Genomic DNA, 18,114 nt, shown 5'->3' with positions numbered 1-18,114 from the left:
CTGGCCCGGGCCGGCTGCCTGGCGCTGTCCACATTAATGGCATGGTGATGACAGGCTTCAGAATGAACTGACGAAAAAAAAAAGAAAAGCAGAGAGGTAAAGGGCAAAGAGGGTTAGAGCCCTGCATTAATAGAATTTGAATATGATATGTTTGTTTTCTCTTAAACCATAACTTGTCTGATAGTTAACGTCTGTTCTGTCTCAACTTGTGTCACAGGTCTACTGGTTTAAAGATGGCAAGCAAATCTCCAAGAGGAGCGAACACTACAGGATCAGCCGTGACGCTGATGGAACCTGCTCCCTGCACACTGCTGCAGCCTCGCTCGACGATGACGGCAACTACACCATCATGGCAGGCAACCCTGAGGTGAGCAGACGGATGCAGAGCTCTGAAACACAACCTAAGATATTATACATACAAATAATAAATAATAGTCAAATACACAGTACACATACACACATATTAGATTATGACACATATTAATTTAGGAATTAATTAGTGTATTTATTTATTTTTTAAATTGTAAACATTTTTTTATTTTTTTATTTGTTATTATATAAATATATAGTTATACAATATTTTATTTCTATTTCTATTTTAAAAATGTTTAATGTTCATTTATTTTTATTATATAATAGAAATCCTATAGATATGTATCTAATATTTATAGAGTATGCTGAGGTTTCTTCTGTGATCTATGTTATTCTATATTGAGCTTTCTCAAACTATTTTACTGTGTCTCTCCTTGTCGCCTTGGTGCCGTAGTGCTGCTGTATCATCACAATTTCCAAATATGGGATCAATAAAGTCCATCTATCTATCTATTAAATGCAATACACACACACACACACACACACGCACACACACGCACACACACACACACACACACACACACGTGTTTGGCTGCTTCTAAGAAGATGTCAGCGCCCATTAGCGAGAGAATAATGAGTATCAAGATAATAGTCTCCAGCCTGAAGAGGAAGAGGGCGTTGAATGAGACGGGAAATCACTAAACCCTCATGAGGGTCAAAAGTCCACGCGTTACATTCTCAAACAGCCTTTTCCAGCTCTAACACTCACATTTTATTTCCTCCTCCCTGTCTGACTGCTGCTTTTGCTGCGGTGGATTGTCAACACCTCATAAGCTTCCTCTCTCTCTCTGTTTCTCTTCCACCTCACAGGGCAGGGTGAGCTGCACCGGCAGGATGATGGTCCAGGCTGTGAACCAGCGAGGTCGAAGCCAACGCTCCGCACCTGGACACATGCGCAGGTGAGGCTTCGCTGACTGACAGGAGACGGAGTTTAGAGACTAAACAGAATATGTTTCATTCACGAGCTGGAGCTGCTGGCTGGCACATGTGCTGCAGGCTGCTCACCATCTGCGCCACTGCTGTACTCACTCACACACACGTTTAATAGCATTTTTTTTTTCTAATGTCAAATGTTCCAAGAAGCTGCTGTTTACACAAATGTTTGCCGTGAGCTGGACCACAGTTATTTTCCTCATTGAACTGTCTATTTCAGGAAAGAAAAGCTCCATGTTAATGAGAGGGAACACCTGTTTGCTATCGTCTGTTTTTTTCAATGCTCTAATGGCGTTGTATATACAGTGTGCATTCATCTGAGTCCAAATATAGAAAAAATGCACAGAAGATCACAGGCGCTCCTCACAAAACACACCTGTAATCTGTTATCAAGATGAACACTCCCTGAGATGTTGTGAGTGAGAAGAGAGATGGAGATAGCAATCAGTGTCTCCCACTCTCTTTCTTTTCTCTCCCTGGTTGACGTGCAGGCAGAGTGGTGATGTCATTGCTATAGGGTAGAATCATAGGAACACCTATGGGTCCTGACCTGCTGTACAGGGTTGAGGGAGACTCTCATAGATCAAGAGAGAGCGAGTGAAAGGATGCCAGAGCAGGAAATAAGAAAAGGCCCCAAAAAGTTCTCAGATTCATGCTCTTGAGGAAGTTTTACACTCAACAAATGGCTTTGTGCAAATAAAATACCTCTAAAACCTAGAAATTGTTAATATTCTTTAACAAAAATCTGTCGTTTTCTGACAAAATTAAGATTTTTCAGTTAAAATACCACCTATTTAAAAAGATAAATAAATCTGAATGGAAAAATGCCTAAGAACATATCCAGAAGTGTATTTTTTTTAAAATCCTAAATGCTGTCTCTTCCCTCTCTCTGTCAGGCCCAGGTCCAGGTCTAGAGACAGCGGTGATGAGAATGATAATATCCAAGAGCGTCACTTCCGCCCCCACTTCCTGCAGGCGCCCGGCGACCTCATCGTTCAGGAGGGCCGACTGTGCCGGATGGACTGCAAGGTAAATACACGCCCCTCGCTACTCAGAGTGCAACCTGTGCCAACACGGGTGTACAACATGATTAAAGGGGGAAGGAAGGTCAGCGTGACGCCCTGTATTGGCTGAAACACTTTCCATATAAAACATTATTTACTGATGACGATAAAGAGATTCCTGAACATGTTTTACTGTGCTGAAGTTCACAGTTTAACCCTTGTGCTCCACTAGAGACATTTTTGTGTTTGTTTTTATCATTTTGACTTGTGGATAAAAAATGTCCCCATTGAAACACAATGGTGACATTTTTTAATCCCACAGCTATTACATTATAAAATAATGTATTTTATAATATCAAGCTTTAAAGAGTCTCGGCTTGAAATTTTTATTTTTTACAATTTTTCACAAAATTGAGCCATTTTTGCATATTTGTCCTATGGGTCAAACACATGCTTTTTTTTGGTTTCTACTAGGGTTATTGCCACTGGATTAGGAGCACTGCAGTGTTTTATGCACTATATGCAAAAAAACCAAACCCTTGCATTAAGCATACAGAAAAAAAAATCAATTTGGGTTTTGTTTTGGGGTTGTTGTTTTTTCATTTTAAAAAAAAAAAAAAGTTATCATGTAAATAAACTGGCATTTACAGGGTTAAAATTCTGAAAACTATTTTGGGAAGTCATACTATAGTAGTATTGGTAGTATGGGGCGTCAAAAATATGGCCAGAAATGACAGAAATATTTGGCACTTATAATCAGTTGGTTGAAAGTTTTAACTCAGTGAAAGTTGGAAATAATATTAATTTATAATTTTATGGCATTTTTTTAAAATACAGACAAAGGTTAAGATTTGCTGTACTTATCACGATATGGCTTTCCTTGGTAAAAAGATTCATATGAGAAGTCACTGGAGTGTGTTTGGTCAGACATCACGACATCACAGCTTTGAGACTTTGAGACAGTTTTAAAACTTAAAAGAAGAAAAAACAAATTATATGCTATGTTTTTTTTGGTCTGGTATGGCATGTCAAGCTATGACCTTTAATGTGAAGAAGACATTTTTTTATGCACCACGGTCCTTTTTAGGGGTTAGTCAGAATCTGGTATTTTTACTTTAACCCTCTTTTAAGCCTGTTGACTTACAGTAAATTTAATCTATTGTGATCACAGTCTAAAATAGCAGAATAGTTCATCTGACAGCCAACTTTTGCTTCAGCCTCCTGTGCTTCCAATCTGTAGGTGAACACAGTATCCAATCCACATTACTCTTTGATAAAGGAAAGAAAGAAGCTTTTAAAATAAGACATGCCTGGAAAGAAGAAAAATGCCCGCACCAAAGAGAATATGTTAATCATAGTAATAGAGAAAGCCATTTCAGATCCGCCCTTTAATTCAGCGCCTGTATTGCTTTCAGGGAGGCTCCACGTCTGCGCTGCCAAAGAAACATTTCCCTTTCCGTGCATTCCAGTTTCTTTAGGGAATAAAAACTCGCGGAGACTAGATGTTTCATCACTTCCTCACGTTATGAATGGCTCAAAGCAGACAGGAAGAATACAGAGGTGTCATTTTTCAGGGATTAAGTGGGATCAGGTTTTCTTCAATTATTTCCCCCCCACTACCACTCCCACCGCTCACGCTCATTTTCTCTCTTTATCTTCTTCGTCATCACCTTGGCTTCTGCCAGCCTGCAGCACTTAGAAACTCTTTGAAAGCTGGTACATGTAATAAAAATAAAACAGACCCACAATTAACTCACTATAAAAAGACTGACTTTTTTTAATGTTTGTCAGAAATAAACCGAGAGTCTCCATTCCTTGCCCTTAATGTCAAGGATATTTATAGCAAATATTTATTTCCAGATCATTTGTGGCTTTCCAAACTTTCCATGCTTAAAATGTCCCAACTTCTAAAAGCGTATTGGGACGCTTCCAGAAATACTTATCACTGCTGAGTCTGCTCTCTGTTGTGATCATGGATGGATTACTGAATGAGCCTGCTGGAGTCAACTACAAAGAGACACAAAAAGATCACAAAGAGGGGAAAAATTAGATACCGAATGACTACAAAGAAACATGCAACAACTTCAAAGAAAATACAAAGAGACACAAAACGACTACAAAGACACACAAAAAGATCACAAAAAGACACAAAGAAACTACCAAGAGACACACAATGTTTACAAAGAGACACAAAACGACTACAAGGACACACAAATACATCACAAAAAGACACAAAGACAGTACAAAGAGACACAATGTTTACAAAGAGACACAAAACGACTACTAGGACACACAAATACATCACAAAAAGACACAAAGACACTACAAAGAGACACAATGTTTACAAAGAGACAAAAAACGACTACAAAGAAACACAAAAAGACCAAAAAGTCACAAAACAGCTACAAACAACTACTAAATAAAAAAGAGGCAAAAATGTCACAAAGTCTATGTAAGAAAGGGGGGCGTTCTGCACGTCTTTGCCCAGGGACCCGTTGTTTCATAATTATGTCCATCCGTCCACATCCACATCCACAGTGGCACATTTTGCCAGTGGGCACAGTGATTGAGGTCATGTGTTACTTTGCAAAGAGACACTAATCTTTTCTCAGTTTATTCCCATGACAAAGCACAGAGGCGCCCAGGCTCCTCCAGACAAACACAACACAGACAGATTAACCAAACACTGCTGTTTCCATACTCCCAATAAACACATACAGCCCCCACAGAACACATGCAGCTAATATACTCATTTTGTCCAACACAAACAAGCACAGTCTGCTCCATGGACAAGCATTCACACGTTGAGTGGATTTTAATGCTGCTGTGTCCCACCTGCAGGTGAGCGGCCTGCCCACTCCAGACCTCATCTGGCAGCTGAACGGACAGACCATCCGGCCCGACTCCGCCCACAAGATGCTGGTGAGGGAAAACGGCGTGCACTCATTGGTCATTGAGCCCGTGACCAGCCGCGACGCGGGCATCTACACCTGCATTGCCAGCAACCGCGCCGGGCAGAACTCCTTTAACCTGGAACTCATCGTTGCAGGTAAACAGGGACTTACAAAGCATTGGTCAGAGCAGACGATACATGTTGGCATGTTTTGGACCAAGAAAACATCTCAATAACAAACTCTTTCCACAGCCAAAGAGATGCACAAGCCCCCTTCATTCGTCGAGAAGCTGCAGAACACAAGTGTGGCTGAGGGTCATCCTGTACGACTGGAGTGTCGTGTCACAGGGGTTCCCTACCCACAGATCTTCTGGAAGAGGGAGAATGAGTCATTCACTCACAACACAGACAGAATCAGGTAAATAAAATGTCTAGATTAAGAATAAAAATAAATATATATATATATTTTACTCTTTTTTAATTTATTTTTTAGATTTTTACATAAACAATATATAACAAGACAAAACATTTTTGAAAATACTGTGCTATAGTATAGTATAAGGAACAATAAATAAATAAAAATAAATATTACAAATATATTTTAAAAATTCTGAAAACAAAAAATACATTAAAAACTTTTAATTAATGGAAATAATACTCGCAAATGTATAAAAATATAAAAATGCATTAAATAAAAATATCAAACAAAAAAATTCTAAAAACAAATGGAAAAAATAAGAAAATAAATAGAATTTTTTTTACTTGCTTCACCCTGCATTTGCCCCAGGTTAATGACAACAGAAAATGTAAATAATAATAATAATAATAATATATTTTATTTATAAGCACCTTTCTAAACACTCAAAGACACTGAACAATAATTAAAACAAAACAAAACAGGAAATGAAAATAAGACAAGAAATTAAACAAAAACTAATAACTAACTTTAGTAACTTTAACTAAACTACATTTTTGTTAATTTTCTCTCCCAGCATGCACCAGGACAACTGTGGCTACCTGTGCATGATCATCCAGCCAGCCATGAAAGAGGATGCCGGCTGGTACACTGTGTCAGCCAAGAATGACGCCGGCATCGTATCCAGCACTGCACGTCTCGACGTCCACGGTGAGTTCTGACTCTAAAACACACACTGCTCATTAACCCTCCTGTTATGTTCGTTTCTCAGGAACATCAATAACATTCGTGGGTCAATTTGACCCGGGGCATGTTTAATTATCCAAAAGTGTCAGAAACTAAAAAATCCCAATAAACATTGTTTATATTTCATCAACTCCATTACTAACCATTTCAATCAACATTTAGTGCAATGGTGTTCTTTACCTCTTACAGATCATGGTCCAATGAGGATAATTCACTCGTTTTTCATAAAAAATGCATGTTAAAACTTTTTTTAAATCTGAAATTATGTATCACAATGCCAGTTATAATGGTGATGACTGCTGCAATGTGCCATTGAAATGTGATTCCAAATAAAGACAAAATGTACAAAAAAAACTTTTTTCTATGTACATCGGAAAGACCTACAAATAAAATAGAATAGTTTTACATGACATTAAGTTTTTGAAAAACATTTTTTTTTATTTTTTATTTTTTTATTTTTATGGAGCGATAAATTAACATGAGTCATCTCTTCTGCTCAAGGTCAGATTGACCATTGTACAGTATCTATGTAATATAAACATGCAAATATGTGAAATTAACCATTTTCATTTTATGTTGATTACACTTATTAAGCCAAGCAGAAGAAGTTTCATCCTGAAAAGATACTTTGAAAATTTTTTTTTTATTTTTAATCTTTGAAATGGGTCAATTTGACCCACAACATAACAGGAGGGTTAAATCAGACACTTCTTGAAAGGCTTTTCTCCTCTCTACACATTATTAACCCCTCTCTGCTCCACCCCTCAGCTCAGTGGCAGCAGCCTAACCACCCCAAGCCCAAGAAGGTGCGTCCCTCCACCAGCCGATATGCCGCACTGACAGAGAGAGGGCTGGACGTGAAGGCGGCCTTCTTCCCCGACTCCAGCCCGCTGCAGCCCGGCGGCCTGGTGGAAAGTGACGACCTGTAGAGACCACAGGGAGGTCACGCCCTGAAACATCCTGAAAGCTGCCCTTGTTCCCAGCAGACAAATACTTTATGACGGCGGCGAGGGGCAGAACATAACCTTTGTCCACCTGAGGGACTCTATCATTGAACTGAAAACCGAACTAAAGGGTCGGTGGGCAGAGTGAGCTGGTGCAGCCGTGGTTTTCATATGTTTTTATAGTATGACACAACCCATTTTATTTCAGCATTCATCGAGTTGTTTCCCTTTTTATTAACTGGACCTGGAAAATGATTGAAGTGTGGAAAGACTGTTCATAAATATGCTCTCTCAACTGTACGGTTGACTCTCTTTCGCAAAGGGTTGTCTGATTAAGTGCCTCTCATGACTGTTAAGATAAAAAAAATTAAACAAAGAATTACTATGCATGTTCAAGTGGTGCCATTTGATATACACAGACTAATACTGTATCTATACGTAGCACTCCACCAGCTGTTTAAAAATAGACATGCGGGAGAAACGGTGACTTAAGCAGAGGCTGAATGACTCAAAGCACTGTAGCTTTGACGAAGGAGATGACAACCTTTTATTATGTGGGCTTGTGTAGCACAGAGCTCAAATCTACAGTATCTGGTTGTAACTGCAGTATCATACAGTTTCAGTGTTGTCGTAGGTTAGCTTACAGATATCGGAAAAAGGCCGGACCTTACATACAGTATGTTTTTTTAGCAAAAGAATAAGGTTTGGGTAAAAGTACGCTGACACATGGATGAGATTTGTTTGAATTTAAGGAAGTTTGGACACATCAAGGAGGGAAAAGAGATGGAAAAAAGCAGGTTTTTGGGGACAGACATGAACTTTAATATAGTAAGTTAACACTTGATAGACGGATGTGAGTGAAAAAGTGAAAAATGGATGAAAACTTTGGCGATTGAGGGTCATTTTTGTGATTTTTTTTTCTTTGGTGGTTTATTTTAAAAGGGTGACTAGCAACGTTCTCACTCAAGAGAGGGTGCTGTGAAAGGTTTCAGTGTATTTGTCTCATACACACACACACACGCACACGCACTCACACACACGCACACACACACGCGCACACACACACAGATTGTCCATTTTATTTTTGTATAAAAATTTCCAACAATCTTGACATAAATTATATCAGCAACCTTTTGTTCACAGACAAAGCAATCCTTTCTGTATCATGAAGTTTTATAAAAATATTTACTGCCTTAAATCACTTTTAGGCTTAATGCAAACACGATTTCTTTGCATGTTATTTTTGGACACTTGTACAGTGCCAAAAGACTGTTTCCAGGATGTATAAAAACACTACTTTTTTCTAGTATTCAGGGGTAGAAATCACTCTAAGCTGGTAGAAAGTGAAAAGCAAGGTATATTTATATCTATTATTTTTGTCACCTCTGTAATACTATACAAAGTGGACATCTTTTTCTGTCTGTTCAGAGCTTGCATCAGCTGACAGTTACTGTGTTTGCACATTTCTATGCCAATCAATGCCTGTATATGGATTGTTCTCCTGATATTATTTTAGGTTATGAAAGTTAATAAAAATCAAACTCTTCAGAGACAGCGTGAGATGTTTTTATAGACTGGCAGGCGCTTCCTAAAACATTAAGAGAATGCCAAAAAACACATTATCAGCCAGAGTGGAAATTTTTGCTAAGAATGCTAATCAGAGTGTAATGTAATCCAATCCTTTAAAGGGATAGTTTGGATTTATTGAGGTGGGGTTGTATGAGGTCCTTATCCATAGTCTGTCTCCAGTAGATGGGGTCAGCATGCACCCAGTTTAGAGAAGCAGCCAGGAGTACTGGCACAGAAGCTAAGCTAGGTAGTGCTAACAGCGAGGGAATGAACCTTTTTAAATATGCGGATGACATGGCCCTGGTGGCTCACCTGACTGACACCACTGCTCTGGACCGGTATCAGCAGGCTGTTGAAAACCTGGCACAGACTTTTAACCAGCTCTGTCTTGAGCTAAATGTCCAGAAGACCAAAGAGCTGTGCTGTGGGGGCAGAAGAGAGTCAGCAACCGCTCTTTTTAAACCACTCAGCATCCAGGGTCAGCTGGTGGAGCAGGTTGAGTCTTTTAAATACCTTGGAACTGACCTGGACAACTGCCTCTCCTTCTCTCAGCATGCAGACACCATTTTTTTAAAAATCCCAACAGCGCCTCTACCTTCTGAGGAAATTAAGGACTTTCAATGTCAGCACACATGTTTTAACTCTGGTCTACCAGTCCCTCATTGAATCCATACTCACTTTCAATATCTCTTCCTGGTACAGCCTCCTCTCATCCAAACACAAGACCAAACTTTCCCGTACAGTTAACCAGGCCAGCAAAATCATTGGAGCACCACAAACCCCCCTCTCAGAACTGTACAGCCGGTCTGTGATCAGGAAGGCCACCCTGATCACAGAAGACTTTTCTCACCCCCTCCACCACTGCTTCCAGCTGCTGCCATCAGGCAAACGCTATAAGGTTCCACTGGCCAGGAAAAACATCTACAAAAAATCCTTCGTCCCCTCTGCAATAACCACCCTGAACAACAAAAAATGAACACTCTGTTGCTTTTAACAGCCCCCCCCCCCCCCCCCCCCCCCTCCTCCTTTTTAGCATGATTGTACACATTTTTGTGTTTTTAATGTTTGTTTGTTTCTTAGTGTTTTTTATATGAGCCTGTCAAAAACGAATTTCTGTCACTCGTGACAGACAATAAAGTTCTATCTATCTATCTAAGATGGGGGCCCACAAAAAAAAGAAATATAAATATTTTGTTTATGTGCGAGCTATAGATTTTGAATATTTTCACCGCTTTACCTCAACAAGGAACTAAAGCTTTTATCTATGGTCCAGACTAAATAAATAAAAACAGCAAAACATAATTTTACCAGAGCTGCTGGTCTTACACTGCCTCTTTTGGTTAGTTTGTTTGTTATTGTCTGACTTTGGTGTTTTAAGGGTAAGTTCAGATTCATCAAAATCACACAATAATGCAAACTAACTGAATAACTGCAAAGTAAAATGAATGTTTCTGTCAAAGGTAGTGATGGTTCGTTCGCGACTGATTTGTTTGAAAGAACACATTGTTGACGTGAACGAACCGAACCGAATCACTGCCCGAAAAGAGCCGTTCTTTTCTAAACTTCAGATGAGCTCTCCTCTATCCCATTCTCTGGCTGTGTCCCAATGTCAAGGATCCTTCCTTGATAGGCTCCTTCCTTCGGAGTCGGGTCCTACAGAGGCGAGGCCAGAATCCTTTCTATCACTGGTATAACGCACAAACGGAACAGCCTTCAGTGTGCATCGTTGTGTAATTGGAGGTCCTGCTTAAATTCAGTGCCCCAATTTCAAAATCAGTTCACAACATGGATGTGGCTTTGGCATCAGCTCTCTGACACATATTAGTGGAAATGGAAGAAGATGCTTTCAGGTTCAATCTCCACGATTTAGCAAGTAAAGGCCACAAAGTGGATTAAACCTGAATATTTCACTGATCCTGGCTGAATTTGGCCGCTACTTAGTTTCATAAAAGCAGCGGCGCATAATTCATCATGGAAATGTCTTCTATGATTTTGAGTACATTATGAGTACAGTACAACAGTTATTTATAAATAACAATAACGGATAATAGTGGACTGTCGGTCCCTGTAAACACAATAAACAAATGTATAACTTTCTGAATGGCATAGCAACCTATTACTTTGTACTTTGCACATAGTACATCATCAGACTGAGGCATATGAATTAACAATTAATAACTTTGGCGACTGAGATGGCATCAATTAACTTAACTGGCAATGTATCAAGATGACGTTTATTATCTTTTAGCTGAATATTCTGGCATTTGTTTATGGATATGGTGTGCTTGACTTTGAACACAAGTTTTGTAAGTTATGTGATAACAAATATTCATTGTAAACTGAAAATACTTTATTTAAATTCATATTGTGCCGCCGGCGTCGCTGTTTCTTCGCTCGCCATTTTTAAATCTCCATGCGCAAGGCATTATGGGTACACAGGGTGCACGGAGGATACACACATGCATCCTTGGAATTTGGTCAAAAGAAGGACTCTGTCGTCTGGAGGATCCTGGTCACTGGGACAGTCCTTCGGCAGATGTCGATGACGTAGTATCCTTCAAATTCAGCCGTTTGAGGACATTGGGATACAGCTTCTCTCTCAAGACCTTCTTCCTCTCCTTCTTCTTCTTGTGTTTAACCAGTGTAATAGTTGCATTACTGCCTTCTGCTCTGGAGCTCCCTCTGGAATGAACTAACTGGTAGCCTGACACAAGCGTAGAATGCAACGGGGATGTCTGACAGCAATGTAAAATTGAAAATATTTTAAATATAGTTAACACTTTTTGATGATAATTTTTTTAGATGGCTAAAATACATTTTGGTGCTGCCCCTGTCCACAGCAGCACATTGCTTATCTTCTGTGTCAGTACTCCTGTCTGCTTCTCCAAACTGGAGCGTGCCAATCGCCATCTACTGTAGGTAATACACTGACTATGGATAAGCACTTCACAACCCCACTTTAAAGAAAAATCAAAACTATCCCTTTAATAGAAAATACAGTGTTTAGCACATTTACAGATTAAAGAGAGATCATAATCGAAGGTGCTCATTTGGTAACAGCATGCTTCAGTGAATGGAGCAACCGACGCAGCATTTCAAATCTCATCACCGAGCATGACAGTCACCTCCAACCCCATCCGTCCACACTCCTGGTCCAGAGCTGTAACCAGACACTCAAAACATTCCCAGAGCTAAAAATACCCCCCACCTCCACCACTACCTCTAATTTCCTCCAGCTGCAGCCCAACATGCTGGCCCCTCTACAGGCCCCTCCAGAGGTGAGCTCAGGGGGCCGCTGGTGGGGGTGGGGGGTGAGGGGGGGACATGTGCTGGCTGTGAGGGGGTCTCCCGGGGGCGTCGGGGAAACAAAACACGAGCGCTACGATCAGTGGCGGGCGCTTTTCAGTCATGGAAAAAGACCAACAGCGTTCAATCCACTGATCAAATTTAGGACCTCAGGGCACGGAGGTCTGGACTGGGCCAGACACTCTGGAGTCAGCAGTGTTAGTCATGACCGAGTGTCACACACACACATCAGGCCACGCCTACTGTGGCTGGACGGAGTGACTCAGCAGAAAGACGGAGCAGCAGGACAGTAATCCTCCGACAGATGTGGTTTTCTGTCTCCTATGTCAACAACTTACTGCGTTTTTACAAGTTGTGCCAAGATTTTGTTTAATCTTGTGTTTCGCAGCAAGAAAAGTTTGAATGTCCACGTTTCATGTGTCAGCTGTTCCTCAGTTATCAGTAACACAGAGCCCTCCCCCCTCTTATTCTTGAAACAAGACTTACAGTTTTAAAGTAAAAATTACTGAGACCTTCATCTGCCTCACTGTCCTTGTTTTTGAGACACATACAGAGAATTCAGATCCACAGATTCCCTACATAGCCAGCTGCAGTCCTCCATCCACCACCAGCACCTGTCCTGTAATGTAGGGAGACTCCAACAGAAAGAGGACAGCCTGAGCTACCTCCTCCGGCTCGCCAAATCTCCCCAGTGGGATGGAGCGCACCCCGTCCTCCTCCTTCAGCCCTGCGGTCATGTCAGTGCGGATGAAACCTGGCAGTAAAGGGGAGAGGGACATGAAAAAAATCAGACTGATAGGATAAGAGAAACTTCACTACAAAAAGTGAAGCCAGTGAGGAGAGATGGAGTGGTAAAGTACCAGGAGCCAGCAGGTTGACTCTGACATTGCGTGAAGCGACCTCTTTAGCCAGAGAGCGTGTGAAGCCCTTCAGACCGGCTTTACTGGCGCTGTAAACACTCTGGCCAACGTTCCCTTTCAGGCCCACAACAGAGCCTACGAACAACAAACAGACGTCCATTAAAATCACTTAGTATGACAGAAATGTTTCAAAATTAAACACTGGAAGGACTCTACTACAGTATTTGATGCCATTATGTTTAACCCTCTGAACCCTAAGCGGTTTCAGTGCTTTTTTTGGTTTCTTTCATGTTTTACTTACTGGTGCCTCATCTTCTCACCAATATAAAATCCCAGCACCACTATGGAAACAATTAGGGCTTTAAATCAGAAGTACTTGAAATTTGTTGCCACAGTTACAATGCCATCAATTGCAAAAAAAGAAAAAAGAGAAACAAAAGTTGTATTACTTTGATAACTTACTTTGAAATTACAGGATCTGGTTAGTCCAAATGATTTGCTTCTGGCTACATTTTAAATGAGATATTTAGGTTCTACAAAAATGTATCAAATACCAGTACTTTAAGCGTTCATCCCACATGATTTGTTCAAAAACCATCAGAAATGTAAAAATCCCACAATAATTACAGTTTTTGGCTATAATAAATGTTGTAATTTTTGTGATTTTTTACAAGGTAAAACAAAAAACCCACTTGCCTTTCAAACACACCGTAATGTTATGGGATTCAGAGGGTTAAAAGACACGTTTATTTACATTAGTCCCGATCAAAAACATTCTACAGGTTTACAGACTGATGGATGAAGTTTTCGTTCATTCAAGGTAGCCACTAATTTAAATTGATTTCAGTATACTAATAAAATCACTGTACTCAATGGGCTATTACATTCAAACTTGTATGTAAAAGTCAAAAGTACAGGCCTTCAAAACTTCAGTGAAACTAAAGAAAGTAGCAATGATGTGCACTGCCACCTAGTGAACAAACTGAAAACACAATACTAATCATAGGGGCAGCTGCATTCAGAGCTGCCAGTACCTATGTTAACAATAGAAGCTCCCGGGGTGTGCAGCATGCCGCGCAGTGCAGCCCTGCAGCTCAGCATGGTGCCCAGCAGGTTGGTGTGAAGCACAGACACCATGTCCTCCGGCTTGGTCCTCAGTAACAGAGCGTCCCTGAACACACACACAGTAGTACAGGTAAGCCATTAGAGGTGGGAATCACCGAAGGCCCCACCATATGATTTTATCCCGATACGATATTATTGCAATTTTAAGCATTTTGAGATATGGTGAGTATAGCGATACAATTACAATACAATACGATTGCAATATATTGTGATTTAATTGTTCAACTGCATTTTGTGTCCACAAAATTAAATTCAATCAAGAACTGTTTTGTCTAATAAGAGAAAATTCTCAGTCTGTTCATCTCACTTCAGTCTTTTTATTTCTCCAGAGTGAGAGTCAAACCCACAGACTGACCAACAAAGTATTCAGTCAAACTGAACTGAACTGATATCAAACATGTATGGACGACAACAACTGCAGCATTTTATCAAACTTTCCTCAACTTTAAGCTTCACTGCTCTAATTTTTTTTAACGAAACGCCTAACTTTGTCTAAATGTTCGACCACTGCCCAACACAATATCCTTACGCACATGGTGCATATAAATTCCTTAGATCTTCTAGTTTCATATGATACCATATTCATGTGTCTCCAGTATATTCCTAAAAGTGAGCCCGATACGGCCTCCGCCGGCTGTCGGGACACTAAATATCAATACTTGAAGGCCATGAAACAATATGATATAGCCACACAAAAATATTGCGATACTATGCTGTATTGATTTTTTCCCCTACCTCTATAAGCCATAGAGTTCAGAGTTCTGTCAGGGTGTCAGCAGACACGTGGCCGCTCACCTGTTGATGCCAGCTGCATTCACAAGATAAGAGATGTTTCCACAGGTCTTCTGGATCGTCTCAAAGGTTTTCTGCACCTCCTGCTCCTTGGAGACATCACAGCTGAAGGCCACGTGGTCAGCTAGATAAGCATATACAGACAGTGTGTGAGTGTTTTAATGGTTTAATGGCTGCAGGAACTGTAGGTGTACAATTTCTCTATTTTATATCACAAAAGCATCAGATAATGTGCTATGTGTTTGCACTTGTGTGTGTGAGATGGCAGTAAAGAGGCATGCTGTCAGCATCAGATTTCTTTAGGTTGTACCTGCAATCCAATTTTTACCATTCATTTAATTTAATCTGGACTGGCTTCTGAAAGAAAACCATTTGTAGTAAGTCCAACTCAGGGAGGAAAATAATGTTCTTTAATATTTTCTTTAATAGTTTGCATTGTTGAAGAAGTAAGAAAACAGACAGTGCTTGAACAGTCCAGTCATGAGTGACCAGGCTTTCTAATCAATGTCAGTTCGTTGCATGTTTAGACGTTGCTTACTGCATGTTTGGGTTTATTTATCTAAGTACAGCTCTATACCTCCATGTAGGGATGCCACAGTGGCGCAGGCAGCATCTTCATTCCTGGAGACAACAGCCAACCTGCAGCCCCTCTCTGCCAGCAGGCGGGACACAGCCTTCCCGATGCCCCTGGAGCCCCCACACACCACTGCCAGCCGGGACATGATGACCCTGAAGCAACGCTGCAGGACAGACAGCAGCACTGCACATCAGCACAGGACATGACTGCAACACTGTATTTACAATGATATGCAAAATGCACAGATATTGAAGAAAAATGTAATATATATACAGTACTGTGCAAAAGTTTTAGGCAGGTGTGAAAAAATGCTTTCAAAAATAGGAATGTTAATAGTTTATTTTGATCAATTAACAAAACGCAAAGTGAGTGAACAGAAGAAAAATCTAAGTCAAATCAATATTTGGTGTGTTCAGCCTTTGCCTTCAAACCAGCTTCAATTCTTCTAGACATTTATACACCTGCCTAAGACTTTTGCACAGTACTGTGTATTTATATTTAGAATTCTTAATGTAGAGAAAAAGGGACATGTCCAAGTTTCTATGGTTCCAAGTTTAATTATTTTATAAATATTACCCAGTTAACCCATACCTCTTTCCTAATCTTTACATTGTAATTTGTTGACTTGTTCATATTATTTCAAACTGTTAGGAGGCTTTAGATCATACAAAAAATGTTAAAGTCAATCAACCTGATCTTTACCAAAACCTATGTCGTACAATATCGAGCTGAGGAACATACAACTGTAGAACCCTTGAGGATCATAGGACCCTTAGTCATGTTCCCATTCTAGGCCATATGAATCTGGTGAAACATGGATCCTCAGTCACATAGGACCCTTTGGAGAGCACTTACGTAGAACGGGGAACAAAAGAATCTGGGAACATAGGACCCTTTGTCATGTTTCCATTATGTACAATATCAATCTGGGGAACATAAGACCTGCTGCCATAGGACCCTTTCTCATGTTCTTGCTATGGACCACATAAACCTGGGAAACTTGGGACCTCAGCCACATAGGACCTTGATAACATATAATTAAAAAAAAGTATTCCTTTAAAGTACTCTGGTGCTCTACAGTACTCACAATTAAAATGAATAACTTTCAAGAAGTATCTGGGATTAGGAGCGCTATTGATTACAAAACAAAATTCACCTTCAAAATAAAGTGTTACCATATCTTGCTTAAGTCACAAAAGCATGTTCAAAAAATTGCCTAAGTTACATAATTTACACACAGTGTTATTACTATGCCAATAGCCATCCTTTGTTACATCATTTTTGAGTGAAATGATCAATAAATGTCATATGTTAGACTTTTGGTGAAGTTTTTTGTGTTTCCTGCAAAACCTGAAAAAATGAGTTAGGCGATTAGTATTTAAACAGGGTTACGACTTGACCCTTTGTGCTGTTGACATTATGTGCCAAATAAACTTGGGAAACATTCAGAAGTACCCTTGGAACGACCCCGGAAAAACAAGGCATAATGAAAATAATAATAATAATAAGATGACTTGTTTAGCATAACAGAGAACTTAATATTTTTTTCAGTTAATGTTATATCAACACAAATGTCTCAGTGAGGACAGTCTCTTCGTCGTTCTTGGTGTCACTTCGCTGTCTGCTGACGTTAGCATGTTTTCAGCTAAGTACACGTTAACTGAGATAGTATGATAAAGTTTATACCGCTAGCTGTAACTTACCTTGTTCTCGGCTGCTATTTTCAGACGGACAAAACTAGTTTGTCGTTAAATAAGTCTGCTGACTGGGAAAAGACGAGTAACAGGAGAGAGGTGGCTCAGGGACGCCGCCGCCATTTTTCTTCTCAGTGTTGTTGCGTTACCCGTTGCTAGGCGATAGATGGCGCAGTGGACACACAGAGCACAGTACTGTTGTCACTAGCGCCACACTGTTAAAATAATCGCCTAACTCATTTTTTCAAGTTTCGCAGGAAACACAAAAAAAATACCCAAAAGTGTAACGTATGACATTTATCGATCATTTCACTCAAAAAGGATGTAACAAAGGATGGCTATTGGCATAGTAATAACACTGTGTGTAAATTATGGAACTTAAGAGAAATAAATAACTTTGGCATTTTTTTGAACATGCCTTTGTGACTTAAGCAAGATATGGTAACACTTTATTTTGAAGGTGTCTACATAAGAGTCACACAAGCCTGTCAGAAACATGACATGACAAGTATCATGAGCATTAATGTTACTTCAAAGTGTCATTAATGTTCATGACACATCCCATGTCATGTTTATGACATGCTCATGTCACTCTTATGTAGACACCTTAGAGTAAAGTGATACCAATATAAGTGTCAACAATAAAAGACTGATAAACTAAACTGATAACTAAACAATCTCCCTCTAGCTCTTCTTTGCTGGGTTCTTATCTGATGCCTATGCATGTGCCAAATTGTCAAAGAAGTGATGATCTTAAAGGGGTAAAATCACATGATCTGATCAACTGAGGATGTAGGCGATTTTACCATAGGTGGCCGGCGTCATGAGGAGGTGATTTAGGCAAAAAAAACAATTTTGACAAAAAATGATTTAGGCGATTATT

At 39.9% G+C, this 18,114-nt stretch overlaps 2 protein-coding genes across 3 annotated transcripts in view; one reads left to right on the top strand and one right to left on the bottom strand.

The window, feature by feature from the left end:
- The window catches only part of palld (palladin, cytoskeletal associated protein), a 72,280-nt gene extending 63,422 nt beyond the window's left edge, over positions 1-8,858 (top strand). For both annotated transcript variants that reach the window (XM_059340677.1, XM_059340676.1), the window contains 7 exons: positions 218-367; positions 1,183-1,271; positions 2,202-2,334; positions 5,151-5,358; positions 5,455-5,620; positions 6,195-6,328; positions 7,133-8,858. In XM_059340677.1, coding sequence (XP_059196660.1) covers positions 218-367; positions 1,183-1,271; positions 2,202-2,334; positions 5,151-5,358; positions 5,455-5,620; positions 6,195-6,328; positions 7,133-7,293 — 1,041 coding nt within the window. In that variant the 3' untranslated portion in view covers positions 7,294-8,858. The remainder of the gene's footprint in view (positions 1-217; positions 368-1,182; positions 1,272-2,201; positions 2,335-5,150; positions 5,359-5,454; positions 5,621-6,194; positions 6,329-7,132) is intronic.
- Positions 8,859-11,776: 2,918 nt separating this feature from the next.
- On the bottom strand, positions 11,777-17,350 carry cbr4 (carbonyl reductase 4). Its single transcript, XM_059341307.1, has 6 exons — positions 17,241-17,350; positions 15,538-15,700; positions 14,964-15,084; positions 14,078-14,214; positions 13,044-13,178; positions 11,777-12,937 (listed from the first exon to the last, which is right to left on the bottom strand). The coding sequence occupies exons 2-6, from the start codon at positions 15,680-15,682 to the stop codon at positions 12,759-12,761; spliced, it is 717 nt and encodes a 238-aa protein (XP_059197290.1). The 5' UTR covers positions 15,683-15,700; positions 17,241-17,350; the 3' UTR covers positions 11,777-12,758.
- Positions 17,351-18,114: the final 764 nt, after the last annotated feature.

This window comes from Centropristis striata, chromosome 9, assembly GCF_030273125.1.
Source record: "Centropristis striata isolate RG_2023a ecotype Rhode Island chromosome 9, C.striata_1.0, whole genome shotgun sequence".
Classification (NCBI taxonomy): Eukaryota; Metazoa; Chordata; class Actinopteri; order Perciformes; family Serranidae; genus Centropristis; species Centropristis striata.
The sequence above is the reverse complement of the archived record's forward strand: the minus strand, read 5'-3'. Positions and strand labels throughout refer to the sequence as shown.

Excerpts from the sequence above, each read along its gene's own strand:
- cbr4 (XM_059341307.1), bottom strand. The coding sequence starts at position 15,682 with ATGTCCCGGCTGGCAGTGGTGTGTGGGGGCTCCAGGGGCATCGGGAAG. Across the intron at positions 15,085-15,537 it reads TGTGGCATCCCTACATGGAG|CTGACCACGTGGCCTTCAGC; the intron begins GTATAGAGCTGT and ends ATGCTTATCTAG. Across the intron at positions 14,215-14,963 it reads AATGCAGCTGGCATCAACAG|GGACGCTCTGTTACTGAGGA; the intron begins GTGAGCGGCCAC and ends GTGTGTGTTCAG.